Genomic DNA, 23,194 nt, shown 5'->3' on the forward strand with positions numbered 1-23,194 from the left:
CGCACCCCCAGGCCGGGCTCCGGGTTACAGCCCAGGTTCCGCACCCCCAGGCCGGGCTCCGGGTTACAGCCCAGGTTCCGCACCCCCAGGCCGGGCTCCGGGTTACAGCCCAGGTTCCGCACCCCCAGGCCGGGCTCCGGGTTACAGCCCAGGTTCCGCACCCCCAGGCCGGGCTCCGGGTCACAGCCCAGGCGTCCGCACCCCCAGGCCGGGCTCCGGGTTACAGCCCAGGCGTCCGCACCCCCAGGCCGGGCTCCGGGTTACAGCCCAGGTTCCGCACCCCCAGGCCGGGCTCCGGGTTACAGCCCAGGTTCCGCACCCCCAGGCCGGGCTCCGGGTTACAGCCCAGGTTCCGCACCCCCAGGCCGGGCTCCGGGTTACAGCCCAGGTTCCGCACCCCCAGGCCGGGCTCCGGGTTACAGCCCAGGTTCCGCACCCCCAGGCCGGGCTCCGGGTCACGACCCAGGCATCTGTACCCCCAGGCCGGGCTCCGGGTTACAGCCCAGGTTCCGCACCCCCAGGCCGGGCTCCGGGTTACAGCCCAGGTTCCGCACCCCCAGGCCGGGCTCCGGGTCACGACCCAGGCATCTGTACCCCCAGGCCAGGCTCCGGGTTACAGCCCAGGTTCCGCACCCCCAGGCCGGGCTCCGGGTTACAGCCCAGGTTCCGCACCCCCAGGCCGGGCTCCGGTCACAGCCCAGGTGTCCGCACCCCCAGGCCGGGCTCCGGTCACAGCCCAGGTTCCGCACCCCCAGGCCGGGCTCCGGTCACAGCCCAGGTTCCGCACCCCCAGGCCGGGCTCCGGGTCACGACCCTGGCATCTGCACCCCCAGGCCAGGCTCCGGTCACAGCCCAGGCGTCCGCACCCCCAGGCCCACCTGGGCTCCTCCAGGCTCTGCCTCCAGTCAGGTGACAGCATCACCACCCACGCCAGGCAGATCCCCCAAAGCCCGCTTCGCGAGCTGCACACGGGAGCCCCAGGGACTCTCAGAGGCGCTGGGAGCGGAGCTGGGAGCGGGATTCTTCCCGGGGTCGTGTCTCCGGAACCGAAGAATGGACCCGAGACCAGAGGCGTTTGTGGCAACAAACACAGGCTCCCCAGGGAAGGAGAGTCACAGGGGGTGCCCGCGCCTTCTGCTCTCCCCCTGTACCGGCTGGGCCCGCGCTCTGTCGATCTGCCGCGCTCTGATTGGCTCCCGGCCTTTTTTTAAAAATTGATCTCAGAGAGGAAGGGAGAGGGAGAGAGAGAGAAACACCAATGATGAGAGAGAATCTTTGATCGGCTGCCTCCTGCACTCCCCCCACTGGGGATCGAGCCCGAAACCTGGGCATGTGCCCTTGACCAGAATCGAACTGGGACCCTTGAGTCCGCAGGCCGACGCTCTATCCACTGAGCCACACCGGACAGGGCAACGTTTTGTTTTGCAAGAAAAACATCCTCGTTTCAAAACGCCCTGTTTGTTGCTCTGCTATCCATCCTGTTTCCTGCAAAACACACCTTTTGTTTGATTCAGCTAGCCCAGATCCCTCCTTCCCACCCCTCACCCTGTCCGCCTAATTCTGCTTTAACTCCTTTCAGTACTCACAGCCCGCGGGCGTGGCTCAGGGGTTGAGCGTCCACCTAGGAACCAGGTCAGTGTTGATTCCCAGTCAGGGCACAGGCCCGGGTTGTGGGCTCGATCCCCAGTGTGGGGCGTGCAGGAGGCAGCTGATCCATAATTCTCTCTCATCATGGATGTTTCCATCTCTCCCTTCCTCTCTGAGATCAATAAAATATATTTTTAAAAATACCAAGTTTGAGAAACATCGAAAACCTTGTAACTGAAGCGTGTGGCCCGTGGATCAGAGCGTGGCTGTCCTGGGAGCTGGTCAGAGGAGCGGAAAGCGACGCCCCGCCGCTGGCTGCTGAGTTAGAATCTGAATTCTGCCCAAACCCCAGGGGCTCAAACCCCCACGTGGCTCCAGAGCCTGGGAAGCGCTCAGAAGAACTCCGGTCCTCGATGATTCTTTCCTTCTCTGCAGCGAGACCGTGATCACAGGATTAACAAGAGACGAAAGGAGCCCTGGCCGGTGTGGCTCAGTGGATAGAGTGTCGGCCTGCGGACTGAAGGGTCCCAGGTTCGGTTCCGGTCAAGGGCATGTGCCTTGGTTGTGGGCTCATCCCCAGTGGTGGGTGTGCAGGAGGCAGCTGATCGATGTTTCTAACTCTCTATCCCTCTCCCTTCCTCTCTGTAAAAAATCAATAAAACATATTTTTTTAATAAAAGAGAGAGAGACGAAAGGAGGTCAGCTCAGGACGACGGACTTTGGTCTCTGACCTTGGAGGGCGTGAGGGCCACGCTTCGGGGCGGTCCCGTGTAAACAGCAGGTAAGGATGCTGTTTTGTTAGGAACATTGATTGTGTCACGGAGTTACGTTCACCCTGAACCTGACGCTGAAACACGTGCTCACTGCGTGTCTGAGCCCGAAGGCAGCCGGGCCCCTGCGTGTGTGGCTGCCTCTGAGCCGTGTCGCTCCCCTCGAGGCTTCCCCAGGAGAAGGGGGAGACGACACCACACGTGGCCAAGTGGCCGCCCCGCCGTCTAGACCGCCGACTGCGGGCTGTGCTCCCCCGGGCGGCAGGGCTGTGACTCACCGCCGGGGCCACGGAACGGACTCGCTGACTCAGCCGACAGGGGCCCCCAAATCCTCCCCAGCCCGAGCCCCCAGGGCACATGTGAGAGCGAACATACGTGGAGACCTGCGTTTACAACAGGGACTCAGGCGGCCGCGGTTCGTCCCGTGGCGTGTCCGCTCACGCACGCGGGGCCGGTATTTCTCCTAAGAACGGCTGCCGTGCAGGCCTCTGAGGCCACTTTCCAAGAACGCACTCCGGAGCCGGTGCCTCAATATCTAGGCAGTTTGCAAGCAAAGCGGGAGGTCCGGGGGCAGCGCTGGGGGTGTGGGTGGGCGGCCACCGCCGTCTGTCACCAGCAAGCAGGCTGTGTCACCACAGGCCAAGCCGAGGTTCCAGCCCCGCCTCCTGCAGGGCCGGTGTGATGGACCACCTGCGCCTCACTCCAGAGTGGCTGCAGTCCCCGGGGTCACGCTGTCCCACCCACCCGGCTGCCGTTTTAAAATAAGGTCTCTGGCCCTGGCCGGTGTGGCTTAGTGGCTAGAGCGTCAGCCTGCGGACTGAAGGGTCCCGGGTTCGATCCCCAGTCAGGGCACATGCCTGGGTAGCAGGCTCAATCCCCAGTGGGGGGCATACAGGAGGCAGCGAATCCATGATTCTCTCTCATCATGGATGTTTCTCTCTCTCCCTCTCCCTTCCTCTCTGAAATCAATAAAAACCAACCAACCAACCAATCAATCAATCAAGCCAGTCTAGGCTTTGGCCGTGCTGGATGGAGGCCCTGCTCTTTGATCTGCCTCCTGTCTGTGAATTCTGCTCACATGTCATCCGAGGGGGGGAGGGGCGGTCCCACTGCCAAGAACACTGGAACACCAGTGAGTGAAAGCGGGAAGGAATCGGAAGAGAAAGCTGTTATCAGGCATCATCAGACGCTGTTCCTGGTCTCAGCCGCTGCTCTCAGCCGCTGCTCTCAGCCGCGGATGGAAATCTAGCTCGGCCTCGCGTTTGCCCTCGGGAGGGGGTGAGAACAGAAAACCCCCAACAGCGAGAATCTGCCCTCGGGATCTTGGTGAGGTGAGCCTGCATGAGAATGAAGTTACTTGTGGTGAAAATCCCAATTTCTAGGAGGGTCACACAGCATCCCCAATCACCTCCCTCTTCCAGCCACGACGGTGAAACCTGAGTGGCTGAAATACAGAGTGAGAAGGCAATCACAGTCCTGGCTTCTAGGGGTTTGAAGACTCCCCGAGGCTCACCGAATTCTACCCCACCCTTGGGTGGGAGGCAGTGGGGGAGGGGAAGGTGAGGAGCGTGCGTGCCCGAGTGGATTCTGTTTTTTTCCATTGCACTTGGCCCGCCGGAGGGCCAGGTGACTAAGCTAATGACAGGACAAATCCCAGCGCTCGGGAACAGGAAGACTTGGGGCACAACGGAGCCGACCAAACAGGATGGAGCCCCTCACGTTTGCACCTGAGGGCAGTGTAACGCGGGGAGAGACTCTGGAGCCCGTCACACCAATTCTTCCAGCTGGTAAATCCACTGGTAACTCTGCTGCTCAGTTTGGGAGGCGCTGGCCACATGTGGCTACGACACTTAGATGAAATTTAAAATAATTTCTCAGTTACACTGGCCACGTTTCACGGGCTCAGTCATCCCATCCGCCCACTGAGAGTGTTTGGTGCAGAACGGTTCCGTCACGTGGCAAGTTCCGAGACAGCTCCCATCTGTCGCACCCCGACCTCAGCTTGAGTTTTTTAAAAATATATTTTTACTGATTTCTGAGAGGAAGGGAGAGGGAGAGAGAGATAGAAACATCCATGATGAGAGAGAATCATGGATTAGCTGCCTCCTGCACGCCCCACACTGGGGATCGAGTCCGCAACCCGGGCATGTGCCCTGACCGGGAATCGAACCCTGACCTCCTGGTTCATAGGTCAACCCTCAACCACTGAGCCTCGCCGGCCGGGCTTGAATTATTTCTAAGGCGTGCCATTCCCTCTCGGTTTGAGGCCAGACATAACTGTTACACTGCCCTTGAAGTTTTCTTCCATATATTTATGGTTTAGGTATATGGAAAGATCTATTCTCCATTAGGAGCTTTTTATTCCAGTCGCAGGTGTAACGTTTTGTTAATGATAAAGATGTTATAACCTAAAGCAGAATAATTAACCTGAAACAGGACTACAAAGTTAACTCAGTTTTGTAAAGAACCTCACTGATGCCTAAGAGCATTCGTCAATGGAACCATCTCTATAATGGTAGTTATTTTTTAAAAACTCATAAGAAAAAGAACTAACTGTAGGAAGAACTCTATGCTTCACAAAAATGCTGACTATGCACCAAACCTTTATTTAATTCTTTTAAGTTTCTAGGAGCTAAATCTAATGCAATTATGTGATTAAGAGCTTTGTATCTATCCCTAACCGGTTTGGCTCAGTGGATAGAGTGTCGGCCTGTGGACTGAAGGGTCCCAGGTTCAATTCAGGTCAAGGGCATGTACCTTGGTTGCAGGCACATCCCCAGTGGGGGGCGTGCAGGAGGCAGCTGATCGATGTTTCTCTCTCATCGATGTTTCTAACTCTATCCCTCTCCCTTCCTCTCTGTAAAAAATCAATAAAATACATATTTTTAAAAAGAGCTTTGTATCTACCCCCCCCCCAGTGAACGTAATCATTTCCTATTAAATCCAAATATTTAACATTTCATGAAAATTCCCTGTCGTTTTTCCATAATGACTGAAAGGAGGAAATCTTTAATTAGTCTCCAAGTGTTTAGAGGAAGTAAGACTGGAGAGTTTAGAAAAACCCCTACATGAATCATTTAAAAGGGACAAAATTGGTGAAGGCACCAATTCATCTAAAAGAATATTGATCACAATAACTTAATCCATACTTCCTTTATTACTACCAACAACTGAGAGAGAGAAACATCAACGGTGAGATCGGTTGCTTCCTGCATGTCCCCACATTGGGGACCGAGCCCACAACCTGGGCATCGAGCCCACAACCCGGGCATGTGCCCTGACCGGGAATCAAACCGTGACCTCCTGGTTCATGGGTTGACAACCACTGAGCCACGCCAGCCAGGCTACAACTATTTCCTTCACGGTGAAACGTTAGTAGATTAAGACCATTTTTAGTCTTTACTCAAATCATAGTTCAGTTACTCTTTCGTAATTTCTTCTTAGACAAACCTTCCCAAGTTAGTAGACCGTATTAGATGAATACAACCAACAGTAAAGGTTGACTTAAATATTTTATTGGTAAACATTGAGCTGTAAAAAGTTCAGAAGGAATGGAGGCGTAGATAATTGTTAATTTCCAGATCGCTTTGAATATATTACCTCCCTTTATCTTTGTTTATCCCTGTGCTGTATGGCGTGTATTTTACATTGGAAAAGGCAACTTACGGCCAACGAGCGTGAGCTGGGAGCCAGACCATCACGTGTCCCGTCTGCCTCTGCCACGGCCTCGGCGACCTTGGAAAAAGGACTCCATCTCGAAGAAGTCAGTCTTTTCCTCTTTACACTGTGACGAGCCGTGGAATCTACCTGGCAGGGTTTTAGGACTAACACACGACTTCATATGCACACAGAATCCCCGGTGAGTGCCCAGCACACCAGCAGGAAGCTGGGTAAGAACGTCAGCTGTGATTGAGTCTCCAGACGGAGGAATTAGTTTCCTCGCTGAGCTCCACGGCGAGCTCAGAAGATACAAAGGCAATATTCCGGCGTGGCTCCTGGCAGGACGTTTCCTGGACGTGCACTAGCATGTCTGTCTCCCACACCAGCTGGGGGAATTCTCCGTCATTATTTTTTCAAATAGGTTCTCAATTCCTTGCTCTCTTTCTTCTCCTTGTAGTAGCCCTATAATGCGGGTATGTTATGCTTCATGTTGTCCCAGAGGTCCCTTATACTATCCTCATTTTATTATTTTATTAAAATATATTTTTATTGATTTCAGAGAGAGGAAGGGAGAGGGGAAGAGAGAGAGAAACATCAGTGACGAGAGAGTCATCTATCGGCTGCCTCCTGAAGGAACCTGCAACCCCGGGCATGTGCCCTGACCGGGAACTGAACTGTGACCCCCTGGTTCATAGGTCAGTGCTCGATCACAGAGCCACACCGGCCTGCAGGGCTAGCCTCATTTTTTAAAACTTACGTCTCTGGGCAAGTTTACCCATCCTTTATGTTCATCCGTTCACCATTTTATTGTTCGCTCTCTGCTTGGCAAGGTGCTAGGACTGGGGCCTGTAAAGAAAGGGGTCCTCTCCCCGCATCCTGCCCAAGGAGGCTGGGTCCCAGCGAGGGGCCAGAGGGAGGGGCGGAGTCACTTAAAAAACAAAAGGAAAGAAAAGGGTCCCAGGTTCCTGAGCAGGAGGTCTGTCTGTCCGGTCCCTGGCTCCCGGCGTCAGCCACCAGCCGCCCAGGGCCTGTTGAGTAACGACAGTGCCCACGCTCCTTCTGACCAGAATCACCTTCCACCCACACGTCACTACCCACCGGGCTTCGCTGACACACGGGGGCACCGCTGTGGATCTGGTTCTGCTAACAGGCTGCTGCGGCTCTGCCCCCAGCCCTCCTGCCCTTCCTCTCTCCAAGGTCACCGAGGTCATGGCAGCCACAGACCCCACACCGACGGCCTGGCTCCGAGTGAGGCTGTCACCCGCGAGCTTATAGTTAAGTCCAGTGTGTGAGCACATGCGTGTGGTGTGTGTGCACATGTGTGTGCATGTGTGCATGGTGTGTGTGTATGTGCGAGTGTGTGTGCACATGCGTGTGGTGTGTGTATGTGTGAGTGTGCATGTGCGTGCGAGTGTGTGTGCGTGTGGTGTATGTGTGTGCAAGTGTGCGTGGTGTGTGCATGTGTGTGAGTGTATATGCATGTGTGCATGTATGTGTATGTATGAGTATGTATGTGTGTGAGTGTATGAGTGTGTGTGTGTGTGAGTGTGAATGGAGGGGTTGAGGGGGGACCACCAATAAGGAGGCTCCTGGGACCGGGGCGCAGGGAGCAGAACGGGGGGGGGGGGGGGGGGCCCTAACGCTGCCCTCGCTCCGCTCCGAGCAGAGGTCAGAGGTCGGGGAGCTCCGGCCGCGGGGAGGAGGGTCCTGGCGCCGGGGCGGGGGCGGGCCTGACCCCCCAACCTCGGGCGGACGCTGCTCCCGGACGGACGGACGGACAGACGCCCCGGCGCCCAGGAAGTGGATCGGCCTGGCCCCGGGGCGCGGCCCCGCCCCCACTTCCTCCGGCGGCTCCGCCCGCCTCCCGCCTCCCGCCTCCCGCCCCGGCACCAGGTCCCAGCCGAGGAGGAGAGGCCCGCGCCCCGAACCCCGCGCCCCGCTGCCCGCACCCGCTGCCGCTCGGACCCCGGCCCCCGCGCCCCGGGAGGGAGGGAGGGAGGCCGTGCGCCCCGGTCCGCGCCCCGCGCCGCGATGGCCTCCCCGCCGGGGCCGCGCCGCCTCCCGCTGCTCCTCGGGCTGCTGCTGCCGCTCGGCGGCGCCTTCAACCTGGACGCCGACCGCCCGGCCGAGTACGCGGGCCCCGCGGGCAGCTACTTCGGCTTCGCCGTGGACTTCTTCGTGCCCAGCGCGTCCTCGTGAGTGTCCGCCCCGGGGACCCGGGGGAGGGACCGGGAGAGGGACCGGGGAGAGGGACCGGGGATCCGGGGGGGGGGGGGGACCGGGGGAGGGACCGGGGACCGAGCCTCTGGGGAGCGGAGCCCCTGCACCGCCCAGCTCCCTCCCTCCTCGCCCTGGAGGGACGCGGGAGCCACCGGGGAAGTGGGAGAGGGACCCAGGCCGGCCGGGCCGGGCCAGCTTCACCCCGAACTTCCCGGCACCCCGAGCCTGCCCGGTGGGTTTCCGCTTCCCAGACTGAAACCCCGGCTCCCCGGCCTCCCTCCCCTCCCCGCACTGACCCCCTCCCTGACCCTCTCCCTCCCGCACTGACCCCTCCCCTCCCCGCACTGACGCCTCCCTGACCCTCTCCCTGACCCTCTCCCTGACCCTCTCCCTGACCCCCTCCCTGACCCTCTCCCTGACCCTCTCCCTCCCGCACCTACCTCCTCCCTGACCCTCTCCCTGACCCTCTCCCTGACCCTCTCCCTGACCCCCTCCCTGACCCTCTCCCTCCCTGCACAGTTCCCACCAGCCTGCGGTCCCCTCGCTCTGGGACGAGCTTTGCACACTTGGGGTGTCACTGGGACGAGCTTTGCACACCTGGGGTGTCAGGGGACGTGGGAGGGTGCCCTCGGTGCGGTCGGACCCAGGACCCGTTCTGTAGGGCGCTGTACGGAAGAAGGAGGTCCGTGCGCGGAGCCTGCGGGACGCGGCTGTGTGTTCAGACGGCCCATCGCGGGGAGGCCGCGGGCTGGGAACAGACCGGACGGACGGGCTGGACGTGGGCTTGGACTTTACGGGCAGTGACGTCATTCTCACCTCCCACCCCGCGGCAGCCTTGGGGTTAGTGATGTAATCGTGTCCCCCGTCCCCCGGATGCCTCTGTGTTGTCCTTCGCCCTCACCCCGGGTATGTTTCCATGGATGTTTAGGGAGAGTGGAGGGCGGGGGACAGAGAAACATGGATGTGCTGGTTGTTTGCCTCCTGCACCCACACGCCCCGACCAGGGCCCTGGGCCCGGAGCCCGCAACCGGGGCACGTGCCCTTGACCCCAATGGAACCTGGGACCCTTCAGTCCGCAGGCTGATGCTCTGTCCACTGAGCCACACCGGCCAGGCCACCGGCTGCCTTTCGATGTTTAAACCTTGTTTTCTGAGGGGAAGCTGTTCTTGGTCTTTCCAGGTCTTGGAAACGGAAACTGTATTTTTGTATTTTTTTTTATTGCCTGAAGTTTTACAAACCGTATGTCTTCTTTCATCCCAGTCGACCCCTCTCCCCCGCCCCCCCAGCCATTCCCATCCCGGCCCAGTGTCGGTGTCCATTGGTTATGCTAATGTGCATGCACATAAGCCCTGTGGTTGCTCCCCCCCATTTTTGTATTTGAAAGTGCTGTGTTTTGGGGGGAGGGACGGTCATTTGATACCAGCGACGCCCAACGTGGAGGTGACCTCACCGCTTTTCCCTCCCGCGGGCATAGGCTGGACCGAGGCTCCCAGTCTGTCTGATACTGCCGTCCCTCGTCCCTCGTCCCTGGCTCTGGTGACAGCGGAGCAGCAGGAAACGAGGCGGAAGCAGTGGGCGCTGGGCCTGGTTTATGCGGGAACTCGGTTTTGGGTGGTGTTTTCCGCCCCAGAGCTTTCTGTGAGCCCAGCACGGATTTTCCAACGTGATGAACGGAGGCGTTAACTGCAGGCGACATTCCCTCCCTTGTCCGACTTAATCACCTGTCCGCCGTGCCCGTTACTTCACATTCTTGTCTTCAGGCATCGTTTCCAGTGGACACCGTTAAGGAACAGGGGATCTTAGTTGCTCCCAAGCCTGCTCTTTTGGGTTTAATTTGTACAGAAATGGGGATAGTTTTGAAAACGCCTGGTCTTTTGTCGAGCGTTAGTACGTAGCTTGGCGCGCGTCAGCACTCGCGTGCCTCGGCGTCGCGGGAGAGCTTTGGGGACGCGGCTGAGGTCTGAGGCGGCCTCCGGGTTCCGCGGAGACGGGCCGCGGTGCTCAGCTTTGTTTTCCCCGGGACGGGCGGCCGTGTGGAACGGCTGCCAGGAGACATCGGCTGCTCCTGGGGAGGCCCTGGATGAGTCATGGTGGGTGAGTCACTGAAGTTGCTGACTCTGCTGTGACCTCACAGGATCCGGGCCCTCCCACGGGGCCCTCCAGGGTGAGGGAGAGCCCAGCCTGGTTTGCTTTCGTACCGTGTTTGAAATCTGCATCAGTGACGTTGTTACTGATAGGCTAGTGAGCTCTAAGTAGAGCTTCACTTAAAATATAGAAATCAGCCTGTGTGGCTCAGTGGTTGAGCGTCGACCTATGAAGGCCACGGTTCGATTCCCAGTCAGGGCACATGCCCCAGGCTGCAGCTCGGTCCCTGGTGTGGGGCGTGCAGGAGGCGGCCGATCCATGATCTCTCTCATCGTTGATGTTTCTTTCTCTCCCACTTCCTTTCTCCCTCGTCTCGCCATCTCCTACTCCCCCCGGCCCCCAAGCCCGCACTTTGCTCTTTACCTTTTAGAATTTCTTAGCGTGAGACCAGCAGCCTGCTCATGCATGCACACCTTAATTAAAAAATATATATATATTTTAGTGACTTTTTACAGAGAGGAAGGGAGAAGGAGAGAGAGCCAGAAACATCGATGAGAGAGAAACATCGATCAGTTGCCTCCTGCACACCCCCCACTGGGGATGTGCCCGCAACCCAGGTACATGCCCTTGACCGGAATCGAACCTGGGACCCTTGAGTCCGCAGGCCGACGCTCTATCCACTGAGCCACACTGGCCAGGGCCACACCTTAATTTTAAGTCATTGAATGGAAATTCCTCAAGTCATTTAGTGGCTGGCGTGGCTCCGCGGTTGAGCATTAACCCATGAGCCAGGAGGTCACGGTTGGATTCCCGGTGAGGGCACAATGCCCGGGTGGCATGCAGGAGGCAGCCGATCAGGGATCCTCTCATCATTGATGTTTCCATCTCTCTCTCCCTTCCTCTCTGACATCAATAAAAATACACTTTAAAGAATAAAATGAACAGAGAGGTGAGGATGGGAACGTGATGCCGTTCTTGGCCAAACGTCTTGGAGGGAAAGTTGCATAAGAAACGAGATTGCTGAGCCTCGGGGGCTTTGCTGCCGGCCAGGGACGCCTCTGAGCCTCAGCGAACCCGGCGTGCCTTCCCCGCGCCTCCACTGTCGGCCGGAAGTGGGCACGCCAGCGACTTCCTACCCTTTCCTCTTCGCGATTTTGCATTTGCGTTCATCCGTGGTCCTCGGAGGAAACCAAGGAAAGAAAAAATCCTTTGAAAAATAGTAGATTTGGCCCTGGCTGGTGTGGCTTAGGGGATAGAGCGTCGGCCTGCGGACTGAAGGGTCCCGGGTTCGATTCTGGCCAAGGGCATATGCCCGGGTTGTGGGCTCGATCCCCGCTGTGGGGCCTGCGGGAGGCAGCCAATCAGTGATTCTCTCTCATCATTGATGTTTCCATCTCTTTCTCTCTCCCCCTTCCTCTCTGAAATCAATAAAAATATATGTTAAAAAACAGTGGATTTGAACGTTTATACTGTATTTCCTCTGTGACTAGGGAGGGTGTTCCCGCTGCTTTTAGTTCGGATGCCTGGTCCTGTGCTTTGGGGGTGCTGTGGGGTTCTGAGCGAGCCTGCGTCCGCTGCCCGCGTCCTGAAACCTCACTCGGTGGGGATGGCGGTCGACGCTGTCCCCCATTCACCACAGAGGAAGCTGAGGCTTGGAGAAGGAAGCGACTCTGGGTTCGGTTATTTCAGGGGCGACTTCAGTCCCACACTGAGCCCGGGACAGTGCTGCTCGTCCCGCAAACACCGTTTCCGGCGGCCGCCCCGGGCCGGATCCAGCTGCGGCAGGCGGCCACTGGTTTTCCTGGATCAGCTTCAAGGACATTTATTTAATTTCCAGCAAGTGTCTCCCTCACAGGCTCCTGGTGTTTTGTGTCAAAACCACACGACACGCTGCACCTCCCAGCAGGTTAACCGGCTCCTGTTTTCCGTGATTTGTGTTGTTTTTTATGTTCCTTCCTTTTCTCAGCTCCTTTGCCGTCCTGCGTCCTTCCTTCCACACAAACAGGTGATTCTCCTCCGCCCAGCCCCCTCTTCAGGCTTCCGCGTTCATCCAAGGCGGTTCACCTCCTCCATCTCTCCGTTCTTCACTTTTCAGAACTTTCCCTGACAGCTGAAACCGGTGTGGCTCAGTGGATAGAGCGTCGGCCTGCGGACTGAAAGGTCCCGGGTTCGATTCCGGTCAGGGGCATGTACCTTGGTTGTGGGCACATCCCCAGTAGGGGGTGTGCAGGAGGCAGCTGATCGATGTTTCTCTCATCGATGTTTCTAACTCTCTATCCCTCTCCCTTCCTCTCTGTAAAAAATCAATAAAATATATTAAAAAACAAACAAACAACTTTCCCTGACACTCTCCCAAGTAACGTCAATTCCATGTTGACATTTTATTTACTTATTTATTTATCCTTGTATGTTTCTATCGATTTCAGAGAGGAAGGAGAAGGAGAAAGAGAGAGAAACATCCGTGATGGGAGAGAATCATGGACCGGCTGCCTCCTGCACGCCCCCCACTGGGGATCGAGCCCGCAACCCGGGCCTGTGCCCTGACCGGGACTTGAACCCTGACCTCCTGGTTCGTAGGTCAGTGCTCACCACTGAGCCTCGCCGGCCGGGCTCATGCTGACATTTTAGAGCAAGAACTTGATTCCTGGGCTCCCTCCCCCTGGAACCTCGCGGTCAGGGACCTCCCCCCGTGCTCACACTTCCCTCGCTGTGGTCACCGTTTCTGCCGCGCGTCGGCCGTGGGCCGGGCTGCTTGCGAGGCGTCTTAGGGCCAGTGGTCGGCAAACTCATTAGTCAACAGAGCCAAATATCAACAGGACAATGACATTTCTTTGGAGAGCCACATTTTTTAAACTTAAACTTCTTCTAACGCCACTTCTTCAGAATAGACTCGCCCAGGCCGTGGTATTTTGTGGGAGAGCCACATTCAAGGGGCCAAAGAGCCGCATGTGGCTCGCGAGCCGCAGTTTGCCGACCACTGTCTTAGGGAGACTCGGCGAACACCCACGTCCGTCCGTCCGTGCGATGGCCGCCCCTGAGGCCTGTATGAAAGGCGGCCTTGTTCCTGCCTCACCCACGGGGCTCGGCTGCGTGTTCACTCCCAGCTCGGGGCGAAGCGTCCAGAATCGAAATGCGACAAGTTACGGCAGTTTCCACAGCATGTGTTTGTGAGGAGGTGGCCTCGCACGTCCCGGGGGCGGTGACCGGTGGCTGTGGTATGTTTCACCCTGTAGACACCACAGTTCCTTCTCCTCCGCGGTCAACGTAAAGATCTCTTCTGGGGTGCTGCTGTGCGTCAGGTACAAAGTGAGTTGGAGCCCTCTCCACTCAGGGAAGTACCTTATGTAAACAGGGAAAGAGCTTTGATAAAAACTAAAAGATCGGCCTAGCTGGTGCCGCTCAGTGGTTTGGGTGTGGCCTGCGCACAGCGGGGTTGTGGGTTTGAATCCCGGTCAAGGACAAGGACCGGGCTGTGGGTTCTCTCCCACTTGCGGGTCGGGGCGTGTGTAGGAGGCCAGCAGTCGACTCTCCCACATTCTCTCTCTCTCTCTCTCTCTTTCTCTCTCTCTCTCACATCAATGTCTCTCTCTCTCACATCTACTCTCTCTCTCTCACATCTATGTCTCTCTCTCTCTCTCTCTCTCTCTCACATCAATGTCTCTCTCTCTCACATCAATGTCTCTCACATCAATGTCTCTCTCTCACACACACACACACATCAATGTCTCTCTCACATCAATGTCTCTCTCTCTCTCACATCAATGTCTCTCTCTCTCACACACACACACATCAATGTCTCTCTCTCTCACATCAATGTCTCTCTCTCACATCAATGTCTCTCTCTCTCTCACACACACACACACATCAATGTCTCTCTCACATCAATGTCTCTCTCTCTCACATCAATGTCTCTCTCTCTCACACACACACACATCAATGTCTCTCTCTCTCACATCAATGTCTCTCTCTCTCTCACATCTATGTCTCTCTCTCTCTCTCTCTCTCTCTCTCTCACATCAATGTCTCTCTCTCTCTCTCTCACACATCAGTGTCTCTCTCTCTCTTCACCCACTCTCTGAAAGCCGTGGGAAAACATCCTCTGGTGAGGATTAGCAGCCACCGCAGACGTGAAAGGCTGTGTGACGCGGTGTGAGCGGAGGGTCCAGAAGTGAATTTGCGTGTGGCTTCAGGCGTGTCCCGAGAGCCAGCTGTCCCGCCCGACGGCCTAGCCCCGCCGCACCCCACACCCCACACCCAGCTCCGGGGTGCTCTGCCTGCGCCGTGGGTCAGGGGACGACAGCGAGCACCCCTCTCTGTGCCCCCTGACAGCCCCCGTGTCTGAGCTGCGCCTTCTCCCCACCGTCCCTCAGAAGTGCCCCCAGGAGCGGGGAGCTGTGACCCGCCCTGCTGTGGTGACACGTTCCCGTGGCGGGCTCCGGGCCGGCTCCGCTCCAGAAGCAGGCGGCCAGGGCTCGCGGACGCCCGTCGGGCCGTCTGATTTCTCTCGGGCACGGCTCTTGCTGAAGGAAGCGAGGCCGATTTCTCGCGGAGTCGGGGGGGCCGGATGGGGGGCCGGCAGGGGGCTCGCCGGGCCGGGCATGCCTGCGCTTGGCCACGCGGTGCGCTTCGCGGGCGCGGTCCGCTCTGAGTCTGGAGGTGCGGGCGGTGTCGGGGCAGGTTCGCCCGCGGCGTCCAGCAGCCAGCGCTGACCCTCGGCGTGGCCTGGCAGGGACCCCCCCGCCCCGAGACATGGAGCTGGAATCGACAAGGAAATGTGGAAATGGATGCACCCCCACGCAGACGGCCACAGAGCACCGGCCCTGGAGAGGGCGTTCTGACTGTGTCTCTGAGCCCACAGGCCCCTGGAGGCAAGACCCCAGGCCGCGCCGGAGCCAGGAGGGCCCCGGGGCCTCTCCCGCATCTCGGGTTCAGGGGGAGCCAGGTCGCCTGGCGGGGAGCACGCCCGGCAGGACGTGGGTCGTGGGGAGGTGATGGAGCGCGAGCAAGCGCGCCCTGAGGGTGGCTCCCCCCTGAGGGCTGGGGGCATCCGCTGGGTCATCCTGGAGGTGCGTGGGCAGCGGGAGGCTTGTGGGGGGGGAAGTGGGGGTGCAGGTACCTTGGCACAGGCTCCTGCTTCCTGCCCCGCTAACGCCTCTCCCCGGTTTCAGCGTGTTCCTCCTGGTGGGCGCGCCCAAGGCCAACACCACGCAGCCCGGCATCGTGGAGGGAGGCCAGGTCCTCAAGTGCGACTGGTCGTCTCAGCGCAGGTGCCAGCCCATCGAGTTCGACGCCACAGGTAAGGCCACGGCCGGGCCCCTTGCTGAAAGCTGTCGTTTGGTTTTTTAAGAATATTAATTTTTGAAAGTACTGGCTTCCACTTAACTGTAATATTTTAATAAAATAAGACACGTAGCACTGGCTGGTTTGGCTCAGTGGATAGAGCACCGGCCTGCAGACTGAAGGGTCCCGGGTTCGATTCTGGTCAAAGGCACATGCCCGGGTTGTGGGCTCGATCCTCAACAGGGGGCGCGCAGGAGGCAGCCGATCCATGATTCTCACGTCATTGATGTTTCTCTCTCTCTCCCTCTCCCTTCCTCTCTGAAGTCAATAAAAAAGGTAAGGTTTGCATTTAGATCGGTGAAATGAAGTACAGGGCGTGCCCCCAAATGTAATAGCTTTATCAGCTGACTGCGCAATGGATGTTTCCTTCTTTTCAGATTTAACCCGTTGGAATTAGTAATTATTCATTTCCGTTTATATTTTACACATTTTGGGGGGACACCCTGTATGTGTAACCCTGCATGCTCGTGTGTTGGTGTGTGTGTGTCTGTGAAAGCGTAGAGAGGCCCCGGAGAACGGAGTGACCTTCAGGTGCAGTAGCCGGACGCGTTTTCCCATGATCCTGGCTGGCTGGCTTTGGTGAGGTTTAGGATAAGCCTAGGGAGATGACCGCTCTTTTCCGTATTGTTACTTCCTGCTCCCCCTTCGCTCCGGGGATGCCATTCGGTGACACGGGAACCGTGACGTGGGCTGTTCGTTCTGTTCGCCCTCGGGAGCGGTGCCAAAGTGGGTGTCAGTCATCAGACCGACCCGTGGGCCGCGGGTCACATGCCTGGTTTTTCCCTGTGAAGCCGTCGGCATGAGACGCTGCTGTTTCCACACGCGGCTGACATGGGAAAACCCCAGCAGGGCCTGAACAGGCTCAGGTTTCCTCAAACGGAGGAAGACCCGTGATGCCGTGTGTCCCGGGTCGGGGCTTTTGTGTCTTCTGGCTCAACATCTGTGACTAGCAGGAGGAGCGGTAGGTCATTTGTGACTTCCTGTGTTACAACCGTGTGCCTGCCTTTGCCCACACGGGATGTTACGTTGTATGTGATCAAGTCGCCTCTCCTGTCCTACCTGCCGATGGGACCCTCCATCGAAGTTCTCCCAGTAGAATGGTCACTACACGCCTGTCCTGTCCTACCTGCCGACGTGACCTTCATCGAAGTTCTCCCATTAGAATGGTCACTACACGCCTGTCCTGTCCTACCTGCCGACATGACCTTCATCGAAGTTCTCCCAGTAGAACGGTCACTACACGCCTGTCCTGTCCTACCTGCCGACGTGACCTTCATCGAAGTTCTCCCATTAGAATGGTCACTACACGCCTGTCCTGTCCTACCTGCCCATGGGACCTCCATCGAAGTTCTCCCAGTAGAATGGTCACTACACGCCTGTCCTGTCCTACCTGCCGACGTGACCTTCCATCGAAGTTCTCCCAGTAGAATGGTCACTACACGCCTCTCCTGTCCTACCTGACTATGGGACTCGTGATCACGAGGGGCTGAGCAGCTGGAGAGCACGGGTTCTGCCCACACGGCTCCTGGTGGGTAAATCGCCTTTAGCCGGAGAAGCTGCAGACAGACGGTCAGCATCACCAGGCGTGCTGTGGCTCTGGGCGTTGGCGAGTCGGAGAGCTGGGCCCGGAGAGCCGGCCTGCTGGCTGTGGGTCAGCATTTGAAGTCTGTACCTGTGTGAAGGCCTTTCTTTCCTCCTTTTCCTTCTTTTAATCCTCAGCCAGGATGTGTTCCCTCGATTTTTAGGGAGAGTGGAAGGGAGAGGGAGAGACAGAGAGAAACATCCATGTGAGAGAGACACATCGATTGGTTGCCTCCTGCACGCGCCCCAGGCAGGGCCCAGGCCGGGGAGAAGCCTGCAACCGAGGTACGTGCTCTTGACCGGAATCGAACCCGGGACTCTCCGGTCCGCAGGCCGACGCTCTGCCCACTGAGCCACACCGGCTCGGGCTTTTCTTTCTAGCGACGCTCTTTGTCCAGAGGTGGCCTGCCTTCCCCGCTGCAGAATGAGGCCGCTGGAGAGTCAGCAAGTCCCGTCCCTGTGTCACCAGGTGGCTCGCACGCGTGCCGTTAGTTGCTGTTTTAACACTTGGAATGTTTTGCCAAAACGGAATTTTCTTATGATCCTTTAAAGCCTCTTCCCGGGCCACTCTGACCTGACACGTCCCCTTCTTTTTAAGGCTTAGCACGGACTGGGCTTTGAAACAAAAGCCGCCAGCAAAGCGTTTTTGTCCTAAACTGCCAGCTGCTTGCAGGAGCGTTTCCGGCCCGTCGCTGGGGGACAAGGCGGCATTGACGGCGGCGGGCGCTCTCAAAGGGCCTGTGTGCTCGCTGCTCAGCCGAACCTCGCACACTCGCTCGTGGAGGGCGGGGAGGCCTGGTTCCTGTCCCCGTGGGAGAGACGACCCCGTCAATGCACAGCCGCACACCCGTCCCGGGGACGTGGCCTTCCTGGTGCCTCCTTCCGGCTCTGCGGTTCTGACTCCTCTTTTTAAAAAAATATACTTTATTGATTTCTTACAGAGAGGAAGGGAGAGGAATCGAGAGTTAGGAACATCGATCAGCTGCCTCCTGCACACGCCCAACTGGGGATGTGCCCGCAACCAAGGCACATGCCCTTGACCGGAATCGAACCCGGGACCCTTCAGTCCGCAGGCCGACGCTCTATCCACTGAGCCAGGCCAGTTAGGGCCTGACTCCTCCTCTTTTCTTTTGGAAGAAATTGTATCTAATTTTATTTTATTTTTTTAATTAATTAGTTTTTAAAAATATCTTTATTGATGTCAGAGAGGAAGGGAGAGGGGGAGAGAGACAGAAACATCAATGATGAGGGAGAACCATTGGTCAATTGCCTCCTGCAAGTCCCATCCTGGGGATCGAGCCCGCAACCTGGGCACGTGCCCTGACCAGGAATCGAACCCTGACCTCCTGGTTCATAGGTCGATGCTCAACCTGAGCCACGCCGGCCGGGCCCTGGACAGCGGTGGGGCACCTTCATGTGTGTGACACGTGTGTGCATGCACCTGTGCCTGGTACTCATGTTATGTAAATGAGTAGCACTTTCTCCTGCTCCTAGATCACGATTTTAGGGTCCATTTTTATACGCAGACGTGACTAGCTCTTCAGTGAGCCGTGGCTCCTCACGCTGCAGCCGAAGGGCCCTGGAGCCTGTGGGGAGAGGAGAGGTACTTCGGAGTTGAGAAAGCAAACCGCCCTTCACGAACACAAACGTCTAAGCGCGGACCGTCCGAGTCTCGTAATTAAGGGGCTGTTTTCTTATTAAGTCAGAGAGCTTACTCGCCTCCATTTTCCCAGGAATACCTAGAGTTGCTGTTTTTAATGAATTGTCTTAGACTGCCCCGAAGGTTGGGCCCTGGGACGTGGAAGAGAGAAACGAGGGATGCTGCCTGCGAAAAGGGGCTGGCGGGAGCTGGTTCCGTTTACGTGTTCCTGAATTTTAGGAGCCGGAACTCCTTTCTGTGCGGGAGATGAAACATAAACATCGAGTTAATTAAGACAGGATGGGGACGTTCCTGACTGACTTGTGTGTGAAGATGAATGGAGACTGTCCACACTGCTTTTCCCTCACCGCTTAGATGTTAAACAAATAATGCACAATCACTCACTGAATTAAAAGGACATAAAAGTCTCCCTATCGCACCACCCAGGAAACCGGTGGCTGTGGGTGTCTTTGTATGTGTGACATGTTTGTGTGTGATCCTGTGGCCTGTGAATATACTTGTGTGCCTGTGTGTATGCGTGTGTGTGTAGAAATACATAAAATCATGTACTCCATCTGTCTCTTTGTTCGAATTTTAATTAATTAGAATCAGTTTCTGAAAATGAAATTTAGAAGTCAAAGGGATGTGGTTTTTTAAAAAATATATTTTATTGATTTTTTACAGAGAGGAAGGGAGAGGGATAGAGAGCTAGAAACATCGATGAGAGAAACATCGATCAGCTGCCTCCTGCACACCCCCCCACTGGGGATGTACCCGCAACCAAGGTACATGCCCTTGACCGGAATCGAACCTGGGACCTTTCAGTCCGCAGGCCGACGCTCTATCCACTGAGCCAAACCGGTTAGGGCGGGATGTGGTTTTTTAAAAATATACTTTTATTTTGATTTCAGAGAGGAAGGGAGAGAAAGAGAAACATCAATGATGAGAGGGAATCATGGATCGGCTGCCTCCTGCACGCCCCCTACTGGGGAGCCAACCCTCACCCCAACCCGGGCCTGTGCCCTGACCTGGAATCGAACTGTGACCTCCTGGTTCATAGGTCGATGCCCAACCACTGAGCCCCGCCGGCCGGGCAGAGGGATGTTGTTGACAAACTTGTGGTGTGTGTTTGCCACGTCGGAGATGGTACAACCCGTCCCCAGTCCAACCAGACCCTATCCTGCTCAGTCCGTCCGGTGAAACGTTGACTTGTCTCATTGGCGTTTCTGGTTCCTATGAGGTCCGGTCTTTTCTCGTTAGCTCTTCCTGGTTTACTTTGTTCTGTGTTACCTGTTCGTGTTCTTGGTCCGTGACCTCACTACCCTGCTGGTGCATATTTTATTTCCTGTTAACTTGGAACGGGTCTTCATGCCACACGCACATTTCTGCTCGTGGGGGCAGCTGCCTTCCCCCTGCGACCCAGGCACGTGCCCTGGACCGGAATCGAGCCCTCAGCCCTTCAGTCCACGAGCCACGCTCTAACCACCGAGCCGCACCGGCCAGGGCTCTCCTCGGCTTTTGAAAGTGACGAAACACGTTAGTTTGTAGGATGGGGACACGTCTCTCCTCTCGCTCTGTGTGACAGACGCGTGAATTTCCCCGGGAGCTCGGAGGAGGCCGTCGAGGGGTTTCACGGAGCGATGCACGACGTCGGGGTCTTTCTTGGCGGGACCCGGGGACCGTGCCCTCCCACGGGGACTCCGCGTCCACCGAGCCCCACTTCCCCGGGAGCTCGGGGCCGGGCCCCCGCGGCCTGCGGAGTCAGGCAGCCCTAGACGGGGGGGGGGGGGGGGGGCCCGGGGCTGTGACGTGGTGGGTCCGCTTCCCTCCGTGCCTGCGGGCGCCGCCGCGGCCGGGCCGTGCCCGGGCTGCTTGTCCGTTTGTGCAGACGGAGGCCCGGCCCCATCCTCCCTGCCTCCGCGGAGCGTCTGCCCGAGGGCGGGTCACGCGGTTTCAGCAGGAGGAGGAGGGTCGGGGCGGTCGCGGGGACGTCCTCTGAGCCACCTTCCCGAGGGACGCGGCCACGTGGTGACCGGCGGGTCGCTGGCGTGGTGGCTCCCAGTGGACCGCGTGGCGAGCCCGGCGTCGGGCAGCAGCCGTTGCGGGAGCCTGGTTCGCACGGGGAAGGCACATACCCACCAGTCCGCTTCTCCTCTCCTTCCCGCTGCTTACACCGCGGAGCCCCCGTGACCACGGGCGGGAAATGGTGTTCGGACCCGATAGAGCGAGGCCTTTGGAGACTGACACATAAGACATTTTTTTCAGCCCGGCCAGCGGGGCTCAGTGGTTGAACGTCGACCTATGAACCAGGAGGTCAGGGTTCGGTTCCCGGTCAGGGCACAGGCTGGGTTGTGGGCTCCATCCCCAGTGTGGGGCGTCCAGGAGGCAGCCGATCCATGATTCTCTCTCATCACGGATGTTTCTCTCTCCCTCTCCCTTCCTCTCTGAGATCAATACGAATATGTTAAATAGGTTAATGACGCCCTAAGGCATCTCCACGTCATCCTTCCCGATTAGATGGAGAGACAGGAGATTAATAAGCGATGCGGTGTTGGGTTGAGCAGAGCCACGCCGTCAAACCCGCTGCGTGGAGACCAGCTGTTCTGCTGAGAACGTGCCGCTCGATGCTCACCCCTCACAATGTCTGTTTTCCAGGCAACAGAGACTTTGCCAAGGACGACCCGCTGGAATTCAAGTCCCATCAGTGGTTCGGCGCGTCCGTGAGGTCCAAGCAGGACAAAATTCTGGTGAGTGTTTGGGATGTTGGTTCGCAGTCCGTTTATGTGGAAATGAAGGAGTTTCGTGTTTAAGAGCTGAGCGTAACTGCGCGCGGGCGCAGGGAACAAGGAGCTGAGACAGTGCGGGCCCCAGGCCGCCCCCCCCACAGGCCTGGTTCCTGCCCTGTCCGCCTCCGCCCTCCGTTTCCATCTCTCCCCTCCCTCGACAGTTCCCCCAGCCAGGGTTAGGAGTGGTGTACGCTGGGTAATCCCCCCCTGAGGACCCCCTCTCTTTAAAAATGCAGCAACCGCCTGGCTGGCGTGGCTCATGGGTGAGCATTGACCTATGAACCAAGAGGTCACGGTTCGATCCCCAGTCAGGGCACAGGCCCGGGTTCCAGGCTCGGTCCCCAGTGGGGGGCCTGCAGGAGGCAGCTGACCCGTGATTCTCTCTCATCATGGATGTTTCTGTCTCTCCCTCTCCCTTCCTCTCTGAAATCAATGAAAACATATTTAAGAAAATAAAAATAAGACGAATAAATAAAAACGCAGCGACCTCCTCTTGGCCTCATCCTTTCCTGTGCCATGACCCCTTTCCCTTGCTCCTCTTTCAGAAAGTCGTTTCTATGGTAACCATGTCCACTCCTCCAGTTCATTCTCTTCCCGCCACTCCGCAGGCTCAGGTGGGCACAGCCAGGCCCCCCTCCCCCGACTTCCAGTCCTGGAGATCCACTGGCACGTGTTTTATTGCCCCCTCAGCCCCAGTCAGCCGACCCCCCTTTTTTAAAAAAATATGTTTTTATTGATTTTTAGAGAGAGAGGAAGGGAGAGGGAGAGAGAGAAACATCATTGAGAGAGAAACATCATTGATTGGCTGCCTCCTGCACGCCCCACACTGGGGATTGAGCCCGCATTCTGGGCACCTGACCAGAATTGAACCGTGACCCCCTAGTTCATGGGTCGACACCCACCACTGAGCCACACTGGCCTGGCTGCCCCCTTTTTGAAGTCACGCCCTTCCCTTGGCTGCAGACCCCATCCTGGCCTGGCTGCCCCCCCTCTTGCTGGCCTCTCCTTTGCGGTCTCCTTCAACGGCTCCTCTTGTGCTCACGTTCTCAGTGTGGGGTGTCCCCGGGGCCGGTTCTGGGCCCCAGATTCTCTGTCGAGGCCTTCTCCCCAGCCCTTCCCGTCCTGCCCGTGGCTGGAAATACGCACCCTCCGTACCTCGGAGCCCACGTCAGAGGACTGTGGCTCTGAGCAGGCGAGATGGTCTGAGACGCTGGTTTTCGGAGAATTCGCGCTCACTGGCCCCTCTGCTGGCAGGCCTGCGCCCCGCTGTACCACTGGAGGACGGAGACGAAGCAGGAGCGAGAGCCCGTGGGCACCTGCTTCCTTCAGGACGGGGCGCGGACCGTGGAGTACGCCCCGTGCCGGTCAAGTACGTGTGGGATGTGCACCCGCCTCTGAGAACAGGGCTGGGGGCCTAGATGGCTAAGGGTGTGAGTGCGTGTGTGTGAGTGTGTGTGCGTGTGTGCGTGTGTGAGTGCGTGTGAGTGCGTGTGTGTGAGTGCGTGTGAGTGCGTGTGTGTGCGTGT

General features: G+C 57.6%; 1 protein-coding gene across 1 annotated transcript in view; it reads left to right on the top strand.

Moving 5' to 3' along the window:
* Nucleotides 1-7,865: 7,865 nt before the first annotated feature.
* The window catches only part of ITGAV (integrin subunit alpha V), a 52,993-nt gene continuing 37,664 nt past the window's right edge, over nucleotides 7,866-23,194 (top strand). Inside the window, exons 1-4 of the mRNA XM_079781934.1 lie at nucleotides 7,866-8,212; nucleotides 15,491-15,618; nucleotides 21,538-21,629; nucleotides 22,923-23,037. Coding sequence (XP_079638060.1) covers nucleotides 8,049-8,212; nucleotides 15,491-15,618; nucleotides 21,538-21,629; nucleotides 22,923-23,037 — 499 coding nt within the window. The 5' untranslated portion in view covers nucleotides 7,866-8,048. The remainder of the gene's footprint in view (nucleotides 8,213-15,490; nucleotides 15,619-21,537; nucleotides 21,630-22,922; nucleotides 23,038-23,194) is intronic.

The sequence above is a fragment of the Cnephaeus nilssonii genome (assembly GCF_951640355.1).
Source record: "Cnephaeus nilssonii genome assembly, chromosome: 10".
Taxonomy (NCBI): Eukaryota; Metazoa; Chordata; class Mammalia; order Chiroptera; family Vespertilionidae; genus Cnephaeus; species Cnephaeus nilssonii.